The 17,460-nt window shown below is 45.6% G+C and overlaps 2 protein-coding genes across 4 annotated transcripts in view; both read left to right on the top strand.

Moving 5' to 3' along the window:
- ACOT11 (acyl-CoA thioesterase 11) overlaps positions 1 to 6,681 on the top strand; it is a 101,658-nt gene extending 94,977 nt beyond the window's left edge. The window contains exon 16 of the mRNA XM_074005949.1: positions 6,647 to 6,681. Within this exon, the coding sequence (XP_073862050.1) occupies positions 6,647 to 6,664 (18 nt within the window). The 3' untranslated portion in view covers positions 6,665 to 6,681. The remainder of the gene's footprint in view (positions 1 to 6,646) is intronic.
- An 868-nt stretch (positions 6,682 to 7,549) lies between these two features.
- MROH7 (maestro heat like repeat family member 7) overlaps positions 7,550 to 17,460 on the top strand; it is a 59,442-nt gene continuing 49,531 nt past the window's right edge. For 2 of the 3 annotated variants that reach the window (XR_012419788.1, XM_015435470.4), the window contains exon 1: positions 7,550 to 8,854. Coding sequence is in view for 1 of the 3 variants with exons in the window: in XM_015435470.4 (XP_015290956.3) it covers positions 7,624 to 8,854 (1,231 nt within the window). In the remaining 2 variants the exon portion in view is untranslated. The remainder of the gene's footprint in view (positions 8,855 to 17,460) is intronic. The other variant, XM_074005944.1, reaches the window with a different exon arrangement.

The raw sequence follows: 17,460 nt of genomic DNA, 5'->3' as shown, positions 1-17,460 counted from the left end.
TCACTGCAACCTCCACCTCCCCGGTTCAAGCGATTCTCCTGCCTCAGCCTCCTGAGTAGCTGGGATTACAGGTATGCACCACCATGTCCAGCTAATTTTTTGTATTTTTAGTAGAGACAGGGTTTCACCATGTTGGCCAGGCTTGTCTTGAACTCCTGACCTCAAGTGGTCTGCCTGCCTTGGCTTCCCAAAGTACTGGGATTACAGGTGTGAGTCACCGTGTTAAGGTTTAGCTTGTAGGTTCTGGCCTACTTTTGTGGACTGTAGCTCCAGTGATTCTTCTTTTCTTTTCTTTTCTTTTCTTTTCTTTTCTTTTCTTTTCTTTTCTTTTCTTTTCTTTTCTCTTCTCTCCTCTCCTCTCCTCTCCTCTCCTCTCCTCTCCTCTCCTCTCCTCTCTTCTCTTCTCTTCTCTTCTCTTCTCTTCTCTTCTCTTCTCTTTTCTTCTCTTTTCTTTTTTTTGAGACAAGCTCTCTCTCTGTTGCCCAGGCTGGAGTGCAACAGCAAAATCTCTGCTCACTGCAGCTTTGCCTCCCGGGCTCAAGCAATTCTCCTGCCTCAGCTTCCCAAGTAAGCTGGGACTATAGGCACACACCACCGCACCTGGATAATTTTTGTATTTTCTGTAGGGATGGAGTTTTGCTGTGTTGCCCAGGCTGGTCTTGACCTCCTCAGCTCAAATGATCCACCTGCCTCCGCTTCCCAAAGTGCTGGGATACAGGCATGAGTCACCGCATGCAGCCAAAAGTTATTTTAAAGTAGAGAAGTTCTTGGCACTGTTCTGTACTCTGACAGTCCTGGTACAGGCCTGGTCTCCAGTGATATATTTATGAGTCCTAGTTTGCTTCATTTTTCTGGTAGTGCTGGGGCTCCTGTTTATTCCTGCTGGTGCTGTCTGCAGAGGTAGAAGGCACTTCCCTAGGCCACTTGTTATCACTGGAGCGGGTAGGGGAGGCCAGAGCGGGTGGTGGAGGCCAGAAGACGTAGGGTCTGGTAAAATGTCTGATGCTGGGTGGAGGGCCCAGAGATCCAGGGTTCTGCTGACATTGCTGCTGCGGGTTGGATTGGTCTGTCACTGCTCCAGGTATGGAGAAGGGATTGAGGCTCCCTACTGGGAGACCCTCTCTGTTGGGATTCTTCTTTCCTGGTCTTTTGGCTGGAGAGAGCAGGTTTTTCTTCTACTTTTGAGTATGTGTTTATGCTGTCGGTAGATCTGTGTGGCAGGCTTCTTCGGGTTACGTGAGTGATAAAACGAAAACTCCAGGGAACTCACCATAGCGTCAGCCTTTAAGTCCTGAGATGCCTAGTCAGTCACTGCCTTCTTTCTAGCCGTCAGAGTCCTTTTATGGTTGTCTGTTGAACTGTTTCCAGAGTATTTAGTTATTTTTAGAAGGGAAGAACAGAGAAAAGTGAATTGACAACCTTGTCTATTACATGCATTAAAAAACATTGTGGTATAATGCACCCACCATAAAGTTGACCATTAGTGGCAATTAGTGTGTTCATAAGGTTGCGCAACCGTCATTACTATCAGACATTGTTCTGGTCCAGAAGGAAACCCTATACCCATTAAACAGTCGCTTCCCATTCCCTGCTTTCCCCTTCCCCTGGCAACCTCTCTCTGTCCTGCTTTAATCTACTGTCTCTGTAGATTTGACTATTCTGGATATTTTAGATAAATGGAGTCTATAATATGTGGTCTTTTGTGATGGGCTACTTTCACCTAGCATAATGTTTTCAAAGTTTATCCATGTTTAGCATGCATAAGTACTTCGTTCTTTTTAGTGGCTGAATAATCCACTGTATGGACATACCATATATTGTTTATCCATTAATCAGTATGTGGCTATTTGGCTTGTTTCCACCTTTGGCTCTCATAAGCCCTAGGGCCTGGCTGGCAGTGTCTTTTGAAGCAAAAAAGTTTTAAATATTGCTGATGTCCAATTTATCTATATTTTTCTTTTGTTGCTTGTGCTTTTGGTGTCATGTCTAAGAAACCATTGCCAAATCCAAGATCATGAAGGTTTAATCCTATGTTTTCTTCCAAGAGTTTTATAGTTTTAGCTCTTCTATGTAGGTCTTTAATGCATTTTGAGTTAATTTTTGTATAGAATGTGGGATAGGAGGCTAGGTGCAGTGGCTCTTGCCTGTAATCCCAGCACTTTGTGGAGGCTGAGGCAGGAGGATCACTTGAGGTCAGGAGTTTGAGATCAGCTTGGTCAACATGGTGAAACCCCGTCTCTACTTAAAAAAAAAAGGCCAGGCATGGTGGTTCATGCCTGTAATCCCAGCACCTTGGCAGGCCAAGGCAGGTGGATCACCTGAGGTCAGGAGTTCGAGACCAACCTGACCAATATGATGAAACCCTGTCACTTCTAAAAATACAAAAATTAGCTGGGCCTGGTAGCATGCACCTGTAATCCCAGTTACTTGGGAGGCTGAGACAGGAGAATCACTTGAACCCGGGAGGCGGAGGTTGCAGGGAGCCAAGATTGTGCCGTTGCATTCCAGCCTGGGCAACAAGGACAAAACTCTGTCTTAAAAAAAAAAAAAAAAAATTAGCTGGGTTTAGTGGTAGACCCCTGTAGGCCCAGTTACTTAAGAGGCTGAGGCATGAGAATCACTCGAACCTGGGAGGCAGAGGTTGCGGGGAGCCGAGATTGCGCCATTGCACTCCAGCCTAGGCGACAGGGTGAGACTCCCTCTCAAAAAAAAAAAAAAAAAAAGAGAATGTGGGTTAGGAGTTCAGCTTTATTCTTTTGCATGTCAATATCCAGCTGTTCCACTGCCATTTGTTGAAAAGACTATTCTTTTTAAATATATAATTTATTTAATTATTTTATTATTATTGTTTTTGAGATAGAGTCTCATTATGTTGCCCAGGCTGGTCTTGAACTCCTGGCCTGGGCTCAAGTGATCTTCCCACTTCGGCCTCCCAAAGTGCTGAGATTATAGACATGAGCCGCCTACTGAAGAGACTATTCTTTCCCTATTAGTGGAGGAGTTATCACCCTTGTTAAAAATCATTTGACCATATATGCATGGATTTATTTCTGGACTTGCAATTCTATCCTGTTAGTCTATATATTTATCCTTATGTCAGTACCACACCATTGCATGCAATTTTATTTATTTATTTATTTATTTATCTATTTATTTATTTTTTGAGGTGGAGTTTCGCTCCTGTTGCCCAGACTGGAGTGCAATGGCGCAATCTCGGCTCACTGCAACCTCCGCCTCCCAGCTTCAAGCAACTCTCCTCCCTTAGCCTCCCAAGTAGCTGGGATTACAGATGTGTGCTGCCACACCTGGCTAATTTTTTGTATTTTAGTAAAGACAGGGTTTCACCATGTTGGCCAGGCTGGTCTCAAACTCCTGACCTCAGGTGATCCACCCAGCTTGGCCTCCCAGAGTGCTGGGATTACAGGTGTGAGCCACCGTGCCTGGTCTGCATTCAGTTTTAAACGAAGATCTCTATGGCTTACTTTGGAAAATGGTTTGTTGGAAGCTGGCCTAGATGCAGGGACCCCTGTTGAGTAAGCAATTCCAAGATCCAGCCCCAAAACAATGGGAACTGGACTAGGGTCTGGTAGTGGTGATTAAGAAATGGGGAGAGATTTCAGAGCTGTTCTGGAGCCAGAATGAGCAGAACTTGGCCAAAATTGGGTGCGGCAAGTGAGAAAGAGAGCACTCAAAGAGGATGTTGTTTCTGGCTTGGATGATGGATGGTGCCAGCTCCTTGCAATGGAGGAGAATAGAAGAGTCCTATTTGGGGGAAAAATGGAGAGTCTGTTTTGGATGCTCTGGGTCTGAGGTGTCCCAATCTCAGGTGTTCTGTGTGTGCACACGTGTGTGTGTGTATAGGTAGTTGTACAAATGCCTAATACATTCCAGGCCCTTACATCTGATAACAGTGTGTTCTCAATGATGAACTGGACAATCTATTGATAGTTCCACCCCCGAAGGCTCTAGCAACCCTTGTCCAGGGCCTGGAAGGGTTAATTGAGGTGGAGAAGGGAGGATGGCAATTGGTCAATGATTCTCTCTGTCTTAGACAACACTAGCTGTTTTATGGCTGTGCTCTGCCCTTTCCATTTGGGGCCCCAGGATTGTAGAGCAAAGGCCAATAGGCAGTTTGTGGCTGTCAGCAGGAAGTAGTGAGCTCCTTTAGCTCCTGTAGATCCCACCCAAGCCCCTCAACAGCCATGGCTCCTCCTAACACACAGTGTCTGTTTGGTAGAGGGCAAGCCATGGGCTACCCCAGTCACTACAAGGCAGCTCTGAAGCCTTGCCTGTCTATTGCAGGAGGGAGGAGGAGGATTGAGGGCAGGGCAGCTGGGGTTGAGATCTGTGGCCTTCTGCCCAGTGACCTGGTATTGTGCATCTGCTGGGTTGCTGGGGTAGAGATGAAGTCTTTCTTCCTCAGCCCAAACAAGTTAGGTCTTTGAAGATCTTACTCACTGACTCATAGGCTGCAACAGCCATATTTTCCAGGTTAAAAATGCCTCCCTTTGGTAACTATGGTCCATGTGTGTGCATGTGGCACGTTTACACATGGGCAGGAGAGATCATTAAGGGAAGATTCATGCTCCTCAAGTAAAAAGAGACAAAATTATGGACATGAAATTAAGTACAGGGCTTTGGAAAGGGACTGTGAAATCAAGGAACAATCAGAGTTTACATTCAGGGTAAAATTGCCTCTGATGCTGATGGTAAGTGAGCATTTCTTGCTTCCAAGGCAGATGCAAAGCTGTGCAGGAACTGCTTGCTTGGAATGAAGGCAACTTCCACAGGGTGCTGAGTGCCTTATTCCTCTCTGCCCACAGTGCCTGGCAGAGAGGACTAAAACAAGTAGCTACCATTTAGGTAAGGGCTTTGGTGGGCCATGTACTCCATGCCAGGCACTGTAACTACAATCATGGAAGGCTTTCCAGATGGGGAGGACAAGGACCAGAGGGGAAAAGTCTCTTTCCCAAGTTCACCCAGACTAGCAGAGGTTGAGCTGGGCTTTAAACTCAGGACTACATGAATACAAATCTATAGTCTTTCCAAAGCCATGCTATAAAGATACACAGCAAAATTTGTGGAGTGAGTAAATGATTCACTGAATGAGTTAGCACATGAATGAATGATAAATGAAGAAATGATGAAATGAGTTAATGAAAGAATACATCATCAAACGAAGAAGAGTCTCCCCTCACCACCCATTGCCCTTCTCTTATTTCCTCCTCTCCCTCCCTCTGGCCTTCCTCTTCCCTCTCCTCTTTACTGCCTCTTGTCTTCTCCCTTATCCCTCCCTTGTCTTCTCTTACCTCTCCTTTCTTCCTTCTTCTCTTCCCTCTTGCATTTCTCTCTCCTCCCTTCCTTCCTTGTTCCTCTCGTCTCCCTACTTTCCTTACCACTGTTTAGTATTTCTCCCTATGCACGTTCATCGCCATCCCACTTTTTTTTTGAGTCAAGGTGTCACTTTGTCACTCAGGCTGGAATGCAGTGGTGCGATCACAGCTCATTGTAGCCTCAACCTCCTGGGCTCAAGTGATCCTCCCACCTCAGCCTCCTGAGTAGCTGAGACGGCAGGCACATGCCACCACACCTGGTTAATTTTTGTATTTTTTTTTTGTAGAGACAGAGTCTCATTATGTTGTCCAGGCTGGTCTCAAACTCCTGGACTCAAACAATCCTCCCGCCTCGGCCTTCCAAAGTCCTGGGATTACAGGCATGAGCCCTGCACCCAGTTGCACTCCCTATTTCTTGCATTTTTTTTTTCTCTTCCCCAGCTGTCTCATCTCCCTGGTCCTTCCCCCACCACCGCTGTGTGGTTCTGTCCTCACCCCTTACCAAAAGAAATTAAAAACAAAACAAAAACTACAAACAAGAAGAGAGGAAAATAATGAAATAACACAAGCGGGCATTGGACATTTACTGGTGTCAGGTGCTACACTAGACATTAGAAACTGGCAGAGGACAAGGCACGTGCAGTTCCTGCATCCATGGACCTCATCAGGGAAGCCAAATACTGTGAGCCAAGAGGTGGGAAGGAACAAGGTGGCCTGAGAACTTTCAGGTGGCCCCCACCTGTCTAGGGGACCTGGAAGGCTCTTAGCATTTGAGCTGAAACCTGAAAGGGTGAAGCAGCAGGCATCAGCTGGGGAAGGGGAGTGGAGATGGATGCCCAGCCTGTGGAAGACCCAGACCTAACTGGGAGAGCCTTCCTCTTTGGAGGAAGTCAAAGGAACCCTGCAAGGGTGGAATGGAAAAGGAAAGGGACATATGGAGGGGCAAAAAGGGTGAAAAGGGGTCTGGGACCAGATACAGAAGGGCCTTTTGGGTCTGCTAACAACTGGAGGACTCTATCCTAAAGATAACGGGAAGCCATGGAGGGGTTTATCAGGGGGATGGCTTAGAGATGGTGCTGGCTGCCCAGAGGGCCAGTGGGGTGAGTGGCCTTCCTCTCTTTGACCTTCACTTCCTCATGTATAAATATCTAACTTACTCTGTGTGTGTGTGTGTGTGTGTGTATGTGTGTGTGTGTGTGTGTGTGTAGTGGGGAGCTTGTTAACAGATGTGCATGCCTGGCCTGTGGACTGTGCAGTAAGTGTTGATAAAGGCACTCTTCCCTGACTTGATTTCCTTCTGCATCTCCTCCCAGGGGCCCACTCCTGCTTAAAAACACCATGCATGCAGGTGAGCTGTCCCCATGATTCCCACAGGGAGGGTGGCCCCAGATTGAGGGTGGGGGTGGTGGGAGGACTGGGGAGTTCATCCAGCAGTTAGATTGCTGTGTTGAGGCAGGTGTTTGACAGCTGCCCCATGGTCTCCTCCACATAGCCCGCTTCACCCAGAACAGGCAAACTGTTAAGGCTATAGGCAGCTTTGCCAGGGTTGCTCTGAGAACCTAATGCCATGTGTACTGGCAGAGTAGTTCTAGCAACTTACGAGTTTGTCTCTGACTTGGAGCACCCCAATTCTGCAAGGCTCAGGGCTCCTTGTTGGTACACTTAGGTTACCCTGTCGCATGTGGCCAGCTGGAAGTGAGGTAACTCATAACGAGGCTCTTCCTTCCCTTTTTCTGCCTTAAAGTGGAAGAGATTCCTCATTTGTCTGTGTGTAAGCTTCCAATTGTGTAACTGGCACTGGGCTAGGAGCTGGGGTTGCCCCAGGGGCCAAGGTATACACAGTTTTTGTCATTGCAAAGTTCATCTCTAGCAAGAGCTAGACCACTAAATGAGTCACTGGAATGAAATGTGCTGAGTATTTTGCTAGAAGTAGGATTAAGCAAAGGATAATGAGAATTACCCCCATGCAATTTCACAAGCCGAGGGGATTGAGTTTGTTCAGGATCATGAGCCAGGAGGGAGCAGGTTGTGGTCAAAGAACGGAACTGAGAGACCGCGGAGGCAAGTGGCGAGTGATGGGATGGAAAGGTGGGCTGGGCACAGTCACCAGGGCCTTGTAAGTCACAGCAAGGGGCTTTCATCCTAAGAATAGTGGGAGCCCTGGAAAAGCCTTAACAGGTGTGGTATGGCTGCATTTGTCTTTTCTCTCTCTCGAGACTGCTTCTGGGAGCGTGACAGTTGGCTGCTGGAGAGAAAGGGGCACTGGCACTGAGAGACCTCCAGACTGGACATGGCCCTGAGCCCAGGGGCTAACCTGGTCTTCCATGAAGACCCAAAGATGACACCAAGTCTCCCCTCCTGTGGGGCCCCAGGATTAGGGTCTGGTACCATCCCTCGGCCCCACCCAGACACGGCTCATGTGCCTATGTTGAATCTACTCCCAAGTCCTGGCTTGGCTCTCGTTCCAGATCTTAATCCTTCTCTGAGTCCTGTCTCAGGGGAGGCCTCGGGCATGGTGCCTGAAAACACCCCTAGACCTGATGACAGCAGGGCCGTAACTCCAGCCTCCCTCCACATCACCAGTTCTTGCTCTGGTGAAGCCCTGGACCTGGATTCCATGGATGTCTCAAGGCCTGAATCACAGGGGCACCTCTGTCCAGCCTCAAACCCCATTCTGAGTCCCAGCTCTACTGAGGCCTCTGGTCTGAGCTCCGGGAACCACCCTCAGTCAAATTCTGAAGATGCCTTCAAGTGCCTCTCAAGTAAGATTTTTGAGTTGGGTCAGAGAAACTCCAACCCTTCTAGGCATGAATTAAACCCATTTATAAGGCACCATTCCAGAGAAGGCCTGGTTCTGGGTCACTGCATCTCTAGGCCAAGCTCAAAAGCACTCCTTATTCCAGCCTCCAACTCTTCTCTCGACCTTGACTCCAATCCATTGCTCAACATGGGCTCAAGAAACACCTCCAAGCTGAACCTGAATGTAGCTCCAGATTCTCGTGGGACCCTAATCCCAGACACAAATGAGACCATCACTTTGGCTTCACATAACATCTCTGGGTCTGTTTCAAAAGGAGCCTTTAGTACCACCTGGAGCACAAGTTCCAAGGGAACCATGAATGTGACTTCCACCGGCCACCCCAGATCTGATTTGAACATGACCATCACTCAAGCCTCATATGTGACCCTGATTCCTGGCTCCAGTGATGGTATCAGCCTCCATTCCAGCACCCATGGGCCCAACTCCACCATCTCTCCACCCTCATGCATGACTCTAATCCTGGGTTCCAATGAGACTCTGAGCCTGGACTCCAGCCTCGTGTTCAGTGACACCTCCACCTTGACACTGAGCAGTCAGCAGGATGATGCCGAGGACAACAGCATCCACACTGTACCCCTGGAGGAGAATCTGGAGAGCTGGAGTGAGATGGCCAGCATTAAGGTGGACCAGTTCCCGCTGGGACTCCCCACCTCCAACCCCACAGGCAAGGATGCCATGACCTTGCAAGGCATCCCTGAGGGTAAGGCCAGGGCCGCAGCCCTAGAAAAAGCACTGTCCTGGGGGAAGTCTGTCTTCAGATTCGTAGGGCAGGGAGAGGAGAAGGAAGGAAGGAAGGGGACAGCAGGCAGTTGATAACATATGATCTATTAATTCTATATTAGACATCTAATAATCGGCCTCTGCTAGCAGTGTGACTTGGGACAAGCTACTTAATCTCCCTGAGCTTCAACTTCCTTAACTGTAATATCAGTATATAGCCGGGCGCAGTGGCTCACGTCTGTAATCCCAGCACTTTGGGAGGCTGAGGCAGGTGAATCATCTGAGTTGGGAGTTTGAGAGCAGCCTGGCCAACATGGTGAAACCCCGTCTCTACTTAAAATACAAAGAATTAGCCAGGCATGGTGGTGCATGCCTGTAATCCCAGCTACTCGGGAGGCTGAGGCAGGACAATTGTTTGAACCTGGGAGGCAGAGGTTGCAGTGAGCTGAGATCTCGCCATTGCACTCCAGCCTGGGCAATAAGAGCAAAACTTGTCTAAAAAAAAAAAAAAATCACTGTATAATAATACTTGGACTCTGTCCAAATTATAAGTCTATTGTATCAACAGACTATCCCTTCCATTCAAAATGTATGTCTCTTTCTTCCTTGATATATTTCAGACCTGGCTTCTCAGGTCTGAGCAAAGCCTTGGGGTCCTGTCTGGAACCTGTGCCTCCCTCCTGATATGTAGGATTTCTGTAAATTAATCCCCTGTCAGTTTCTGATGCTATAAATATCTTTTCTTAATCAATTTTTATTTGTCCATTCACCAATACTGTATTAAGATTTTTTAAAAAGGACCATGGTTTTGTAAGTAGGTGTTCATATCTAATGAGAATCCCTTTTTTTTTTTTTTTTTTTTTTTGAGAGGGAGTCTCATTCTGCAGCCCAGGCTGGAGTGCAATGGCTCGATCTCGGTTCACTGTAACCTCTGCCTTCTGAGTTCAAGTGATTCTCCTGCCTCAACCTCTTGAGTAGCGGGAATTAGAGGCACCCACCACTCTACCCAGCTAATTTTTATATTTTTACCAGAGACAAGGTTTCGCCATGTTGGTCAGGCTGGTCTTGAACTCCTGACCTCAGGTTAGCTATTAGTAAATAACATTTTATTTTATTTTTTGAGACAAAAGTCTCACTCTGTTGCCCAGGCTGGAGTTCAATGGTGCGATCATAGCTCCCTGCAGCTTCGAATTCCTGGACTCAGGAGACCTCCTGCCTCGGCCTCCCAAGTAGCTAGGAGTACAGGTGCACACCACACCACCACACCTGAGTAATTTTATTTTTTATGTTTTGTAGACATGGAGCCTTGCTATGTTGCCCAGGCTGGTCTTGAACTCCTGGCCTCAAGCTATCCTCCCAGCTCATCCTCCCAGAACTCTGGGACTACAGGCATATTCCACCACGCCCAGACTCTGCACATTTTAGAATGCATTTCTAGGGTTTCTTAAGGATTTTTTTTAGGGCCTCAAAAAAGTCTTGTTGGCATTTTTTAAAGAATGTTATCAACTTATTTATGGATTCATGTTTTCCTTTACATAGGATATATGCTTTACTAGGATTTAAAAAATTCTTCTTAGAAGTCTAGTGCACCCTGGGATGGGTTAATCGTAGATACTTTACAGTATTTTTTTTTTTTTTTTTTTTTTTGGAGATGGAGTCTTGCTCCGTCACCCAGGCTGGAGTGCAATGGTGCAATCTCCACTCACCACAACCTCCACCCCCTGGGTTCAAATGATTCTCCTGCCTCAATCTCCCGAGTAGCTGGGATTATAGGTACGTGCCACCACGCCCGGCTAATTTTTTGTATTTTTAGTAGAGATAGGGTTTCACCATGTTGGCCAGGATGGTCTCTAACTCCTGACCTCGTGATCTGCCCACCTTGGCTTCCCAAAGTGCTGGGATTGCAGGCATGAGCCACCGTGCCCAGCCTATAGTATCTTATTTTCTAATAAAATTTTTATTTGGTATTGATGATGCTGGTGATCTAGAGGAACTTTTTTTTTTTTTTTTGCAAGTTTTTCTTTTTTTGAAAAAAACTTTGTGGAAATATAACTGTAAATACAATTTGCTCTTTTAAAGTATGTAATTTAATGGCTTTTTATATACACAGAATTGTGCAACCATCACCACAATCAATTTTAGAACATTTTCATCATCCCTAAAAGAAACCCTGCACCCCTTAGACATCATCCTCAACCCATGCCAGCTCTCAACCCAGCCCTGGGCAATCACTAGTCTACTTTTTGTCTCTATAGTTCACCTATTTTGGACATTTTATATAAATAGAATCATATAATATGTCATCCTTTGTGACTGGCTTCTTTCACTTAGCAGAAGGTATTCAAGGTTCATCCTCTTTGTAGCATGTATCAGTACTTCATTCCTTGTTATGGCTAAATAATATTCCATATATAGACACACCACATTTTGTTTATGTCAGTTGATTGCCATTTGGGTTGTTTCTATCTTTTGGCTATTTTATTTTGTATTTTTATTTTGTATTTTTTTGGGACAGGGTCTCACTCTGTCACCCAGGCTGGTGCGCAGTGGCATGATCTCGGCTCACTGCAACCTCCACCTCCCAGGCTGAAGCAATCCTCCCACCACAGCCTCCCAAGTGGCTAGGACCACAGGCATGCACCACCACACCTGGCTAACTTTTGTATATTTTGTAGAGGCAGGGTCTCACTGTGTTGCCCAGGCTGGTCTTGAACTCCTGGGATCAAGCAATCCTCTCTCCTTAGCTTCCCAAAGTGCTGGCATTACAGGCATGAGCCACCATGCCTGGACAATTTACTAATATTTTTCTTCTATTCTGTTGATTGCCTTTTCATTTTCTTGATGGTGTCCTTTGAAACACAAAGGTTTTAAATTTTGACATTGCCCAATTTGTCTAATTTTTCTTTTATTGTTTGTGCTTTTGGTGTCATATTTAAAGAAACCATTGCCTAGTCCAAGATCATGAAGATTTATGCCCATGTTTTCTTCTAAGAGTATAATAATGTTAGCTTTTACCTTTAGGTCTTAGGTACAATTTGTGCTAATTTTTGTTTATGGTGTGAGGTGGGGGTTCAGCTTCATTATTTTGCATGTGGATGTTCAGTTATTATTGTCATATAATTCACCCATTTAAAATGTGTCAGCCAGGCGTGGTGACCCATGCCTGTAATCCCAGCACTTTGGGAGGCTGAGGCAGGTGGATCACTTGAGGTCAGGGGTTCAAAACCAGCCTGGTCAACATAGTGAAATGCTGTCTCTACTAAAAATACAAAAAATTAACTGGGGCTGGGTGCAGTGACTCATGCCTGTAATCCCAATACTTTGGGAGGCTGAGGCGAGCAGATCACAAGGTCAGGAGTTTGAGACCAGCCTGACCAACATGGTGAAATCCCGTCTCTACTAAAAATACAAAAATTAGCTGGGTGTGGTGGCACGCACCTGTAATTCCAGCTACTCAGGAGGCTGAGGCAGGAGAATTGCTTGAACCTGGGAGGCAGAGATTGCAATGAGCTGAGATTAAGCCACTGCAGTCCAACCTTGGTGACAGTGCGAGACACCATCTCAAAAAAAAAAAAAAAAAAAAAAAAATTAGCCGGGTATCGTGGCACATGCCTATAATCCCAACTATTTGGGAATGGCTCGAAACTGGGAGGCGGAGGTTGCAGTGAGCCAAGATTACGCCACTGCAGCCTGAATGATGGAGTGATACTTTGTCTCAATAAATATATAAATAAATTAATTAATTAAATTAAAAATAAATAAAAAATAAAAATAAAATGTGTCATTTGCAGAGTGTAGTGACTCATGCCTATAATCCCAGCATTTTGGGAGGCTGAGGCAGGAGGATTCCTTGAGCCCAGGAGTTCAAGACCAGCCTGGGCAACATAGGAATACCCTGTCTCTACAAAAAACAAAAATAAATTAGCTAGACATGGTGGTGTGTGCCTGTGGTCCCAGCTACTCAGGAGACTGAGCTGGGAGGATTGCTTGAGCCCAGGTACTGGAGGCTACAATGAGCTGTGATTGTACCGCTGCCCTTCAGGTTGGGCGATAGAGTGAGACCTTGTCTTTTCAAAAAACAAAAACAAAAAAACAAAAACAAAAACAAACCAAAGTGTGATTCAATGGTTTAGGTTATATTCCATTTTTTAGTGCCTCTGTTTTTGGTGCCATATCCAAGAAATTGTTGCGAAATCCAGTGTTATGAAGATTTTCCCCTGTGTTTTATAGTTTTAGCTCTTAAATTCTTTGAGTTAAATTTTATATATATATATAAGGTAAGAGTCCAAATTTATTCTTATTTTTTATTTATTTTATTTATTTATTTTTTGAGACAGAGTCTTGTTCTGACACCCAGGCTGGAGTGCAATGGCATGGTCTCGACTCACTGCAACCTCCACCTCCAGGTTCAAGCAATTCTCCTGCCTCAATCTCCCGAGTAGCTGGGACTACTGGCAGCCGCCACCACACCTGGCTAATTTTTGTATTTTTAGTAGAGATGGGGTTTCACCATGTTGGCCAGGCTGGTCTCAAACTCTTGACCTCGTGATCTGCCCACCTTGGCCTCCCAAAGTGCTGGCATTACAGACGTGAGCCACAGTGTCCAGCCCATTTATTTATTTGTTTGTTTGTTTATTTATTTATTTATTTATTTAGATGGAGTCTTGCTGTCATCCAGGCTGGAGTGCAATGGTGCCATCTTGGCTCACTGCAACCTCTGCCTCCCAGGTTCAAGCCATTCTCCTGCCTCAGCTTCCCAAGTAGCTGGAACTACAGGCACGCATCATCATGCCTGGTTAATTTTTGTGTTTTTAGTAGAGATGGGGTTTAGTAGAGACCATGTTGGTCAGACTGGTCTCCAACTCCTGACCTCGTGATCCACCCACCTCGGCCTCCCAAAGTGCTGGGATTACAGGTGTGAGCCACAGTGCCCGGCCTATTTATTTATTTATTTATTTATTTATTTATTTATTGAGACAGAGTCTTGCTTTGTCATCCAGGCTGGAGTGCAATGGCACGATCTCAGCTCACTGCAACCTCTGCCTCCCAGGTTCAAGCCATTCTAATGCCTCAGCCTCATGCAGCTGGGACTACAGGCATGCATCATCATGCCTGGCTAATTTTTGTAGTTCTAGTAGAGACGGAGTTTCACTATGTTGACCAGGCTGGTCTTGAACTCCTGACCTCAAGCGATCTGCCTGCCTTGGCTTTCCAGAGTGCTGGGATTACAGGCATGAGCCACCACACCCGTCCCAATGTATTTTTTTTTTTAATTGGAAAGTTTTTTGTTTTTCTTTTTTTCCGGCTGAGTGTGGTGGCTCACGCCTGTAATCCCAGCACTTTGGGAGGCTGTGGTGGGCAGATCACCTGAGGTCAGGAGTTCCAGATCAGCCTGGCCAACATGGCAAATCCCCATTTCTACTAAAAATACAAAATCTGCTGGTGCGATGGCACACTCCTGTAATCTCAGCTACTTGGGAAGCTGAGGCAGGAGAATTGCTTGAACCCTGGAGATGGAGGTTGCAGTGAGCTGAGATTGAGCCACTGCACTCCAACCATGGTGACAGAGCAAGACTCCATCTCAAAAAAGAAAAAAAAAGTTTTTTTTTTTCAGGTTGGGTGTGGTGGCTCACGCCTGTAATCCCAGCACTTTGGGAAGCTGAGGTGGGTGGATCGCCTGAGGTCAGGAGTTTGAGACCAGCCTGGCCAACATGGTGAAACCCTGTCTCTACTAAAAATACAAAAATTAGCTGACGTGGTGGCCAGGGCCTGTAATCCCAGCTACTCGGGAGGCTCCCACTTGAACCTGGGAGGCAGAGGTTGCAGAAAGCCAAGATCATGCCACTGCATTCCAGCCTGGGTGACAGAGCAGGACTCTGACTCAAAGTAAATAAATAAATAAAATTAAATTAAAATTAAAAAGTTTTTTTTTCCAATTTTTAAATTGTGGTAAAATGTACATAACAAAATTTACCATCTAGGCCAGCACAATGACTCATGCCTGTAATATCAGTGCTTTGAGAAGCCAAGGCAGGAAGATCACTTGAAGTCAGCAGTTTGGGACCAGCTCAGGCGACATAGCAAGACTCTGTCTGTATAAAAAACAAAAAAATCCTTACCATCTTTTTTTTTTTTTTTTTAAGAGATGATCTCACTCTGTTGCCTGGGCTGGAGTACAGTGTCATGATCTTGCCTCACTGCAACCTCCACCTCTGGGGCTCAAGTAATCCTCCTGCCTTAGCCTCCCGAGCAGCTGGGACTACAAGCACGTGCCACCATACTTAGCTAATATTTTTGTATTTTTAGTAGAGACAGGGTTTCACCATGTTACCCAGGCTGGTCTTGAACTTCTGTGCTCAAGTGATCCACTGCCTCAGCCTCCCAAACTGCTGGGATTACAGGCATGAGCCACCATGTCCAGCCAAACCTTACCATCTCAAACATTTTAAAATTATTATTATTTTTTAGGGTCAGGGTCTCACTCTGTCACCCCAGCTGGAGTGCAGTGGAGTGATGATAGCTCACTGCAGTCTCAAACTCCTGGGATCAAGTGATTCTTTCACCTCAGCCTCCCAAGTAGCTACGACTGTAGGCACACACCACCACATCTAGCTAATTTTAATATTTTGTAGAGATGAGACCTCGCTATGTTGCCCAGGCTGGTCGTGAACTCCTGGCTCAAGAGATCCTCCTGCCTTGGGTTCCCCAAGTGCTGGGATTTCAGGCATGATCCACAACACCTGGCCCTATCTTAACCTTTTTTTTTTTTTTTTTTTTGAGGTGGAGTCTCACTCTGTTGCCCATGTTGGAGTGCAGTGGTATGATCCTAGCTCACTGCAACCTCTGCCTCCCATTTTCAAACAATATTCCTGCCTCAGCCTCCTGAGTAGCTGGAACTACAAGTGTGTGCTACCATGCCTGGCTTATTTTGGTAGTTTTAGTAGAGATGGGGTTTTATCTTGTTGGCCAGGCGGGTCTTGAACTCCTGACCTCAGGTGATCCACCTGCCTAAGTCTCCCAAAGTGCTGGGATTACAGGTGTGAGCCACGGTAACTGGCCAGCCATTTTTAAGTGAACAGTTTAATACAGTGGTACGAAATATATTCATAATGTGCAACTGTTGGCACCATTTCTTCTCCATAACTATTTTCATCTTATGAACTTCAAACTCCATATGCATTAAACAATAGCTGCCCATTTTCCAGTCCCCCAGCCCCTAGGCACCACCATTCTATTGTTTCTATAATTTTCACTACTCTAGGTACCTCATATAACAACTTCATTTGCATGTGGATAGCCAGTTTTTCTGGCTCTATTTGTTGAAAAAACTGTCCTTTCCCCAGTGAATGTTCTTAGTATTCTTGTCAAAAATAGACTTACCATAAATGTGTTTATTTCTGGGTACTCTACTTTGTTTCATTGGTCTATATGTCTGTCCTTATGCCAGTACCATGCTGTTTTGATTATTATAGCTTTGTGGTATGTTTTGAAATCAGGAAGTATGAGTCCTTCAGCTTTGTTCTTCTTTCAAGATTGTTTTGGCTATCAGGGCCACTCTTCACTTTTTTAATAGGAGCATTTTGTCCATCAGCTCAGTTTAAAACAATGTATTTTCAAATTATAGTAGCCTTTTAAAAACTTTTTTGGGGTATAACATGGATCAGTAAAATATGTAAAGTGTGCTAGTCATCTCAAATGTATAGCTTAATGAAAATTTATGTAAGTATACACTGTGGTAGCTACCACTCAGATCAAGTCCCAGAAGCCCAGAAGCTTCCCTTGTGTCCCTTTTCAATCAGTATCCCTTCTTCTGGGGCAAGATTTCTCAGCTTTGGCACTATTGATATTTTGTGTTGGGAAATTCTTTGTCGTGTGTGTGTGTGTCTATGTTGGTGGCGGGGATGGGGGTGCTGTTCTGTGCATTATGAGATGCACTTATCCCTGGACTCTACTTAGTAGATGCTAGTAGCAACCTCCCATTGCCACCCTCAAGTTGTAAAAACCGAAATGGTTTCCAGACATTGCTGAATGTTCCATGGGGGTGGGGGGGGGACAACTGCTCTTGGTTGATAATCACTGCCCTGGAGGTGACAATTCCGATTTGCGTCACCATAGACTAGTTTTGCCTATTCTTGAACTTATTGCCAATAGAATACTACTGTATTTACTGTGTGTGTGTGTGTGTGTGTGTGTGTGTGTGTGTGTTTGAGACAGAAGTTCGCTTTTGTTGTCCAGGCTGGAGTGCAATGGTGCCATCTCGGCTCACTGCAACCTCTGCCTCCCAGGTTCAAGTGATTCTCCTGCCTCAGCCTCCTGAGTAGCTGGGATTACAGGCATGCACCACCACGCTCAGCTAGTTTTTTGTATTTTAATTTTGATTGATTTATTTATTTTTTGAGACGGAGTCTCACTCTGTTGCCCAGGCTGGAGTGCAATGGCACAATCTCGGCTCACTGCAACCTCCACCTTCGGGGTTCAAGTAATTCTCCTGCCTCAGCATCCTGAGTAACTGGGATTAGAGGTGTCTGCCACCACACCTGGCTAATTTTTGTTGTTGTTGTTGTTTTTTGTTTGTTTTTGAGATGG

Source organism: Macaca fascicularis, chromosome 1 (assembly GCF_037993035.2).
Source record: "Macaca fascicularis isolate 582-1 chromosome 1, T2T-MFA8v1.1".
NCBI lineage: Eukaryota > Metazoa > Chordata > Mammalia > Primates > Cercopithecidae > Macaca > Macaca fascicularis.
This window is presented reverse-complemented; position numbering and strand designations above follow the sequence as displayed.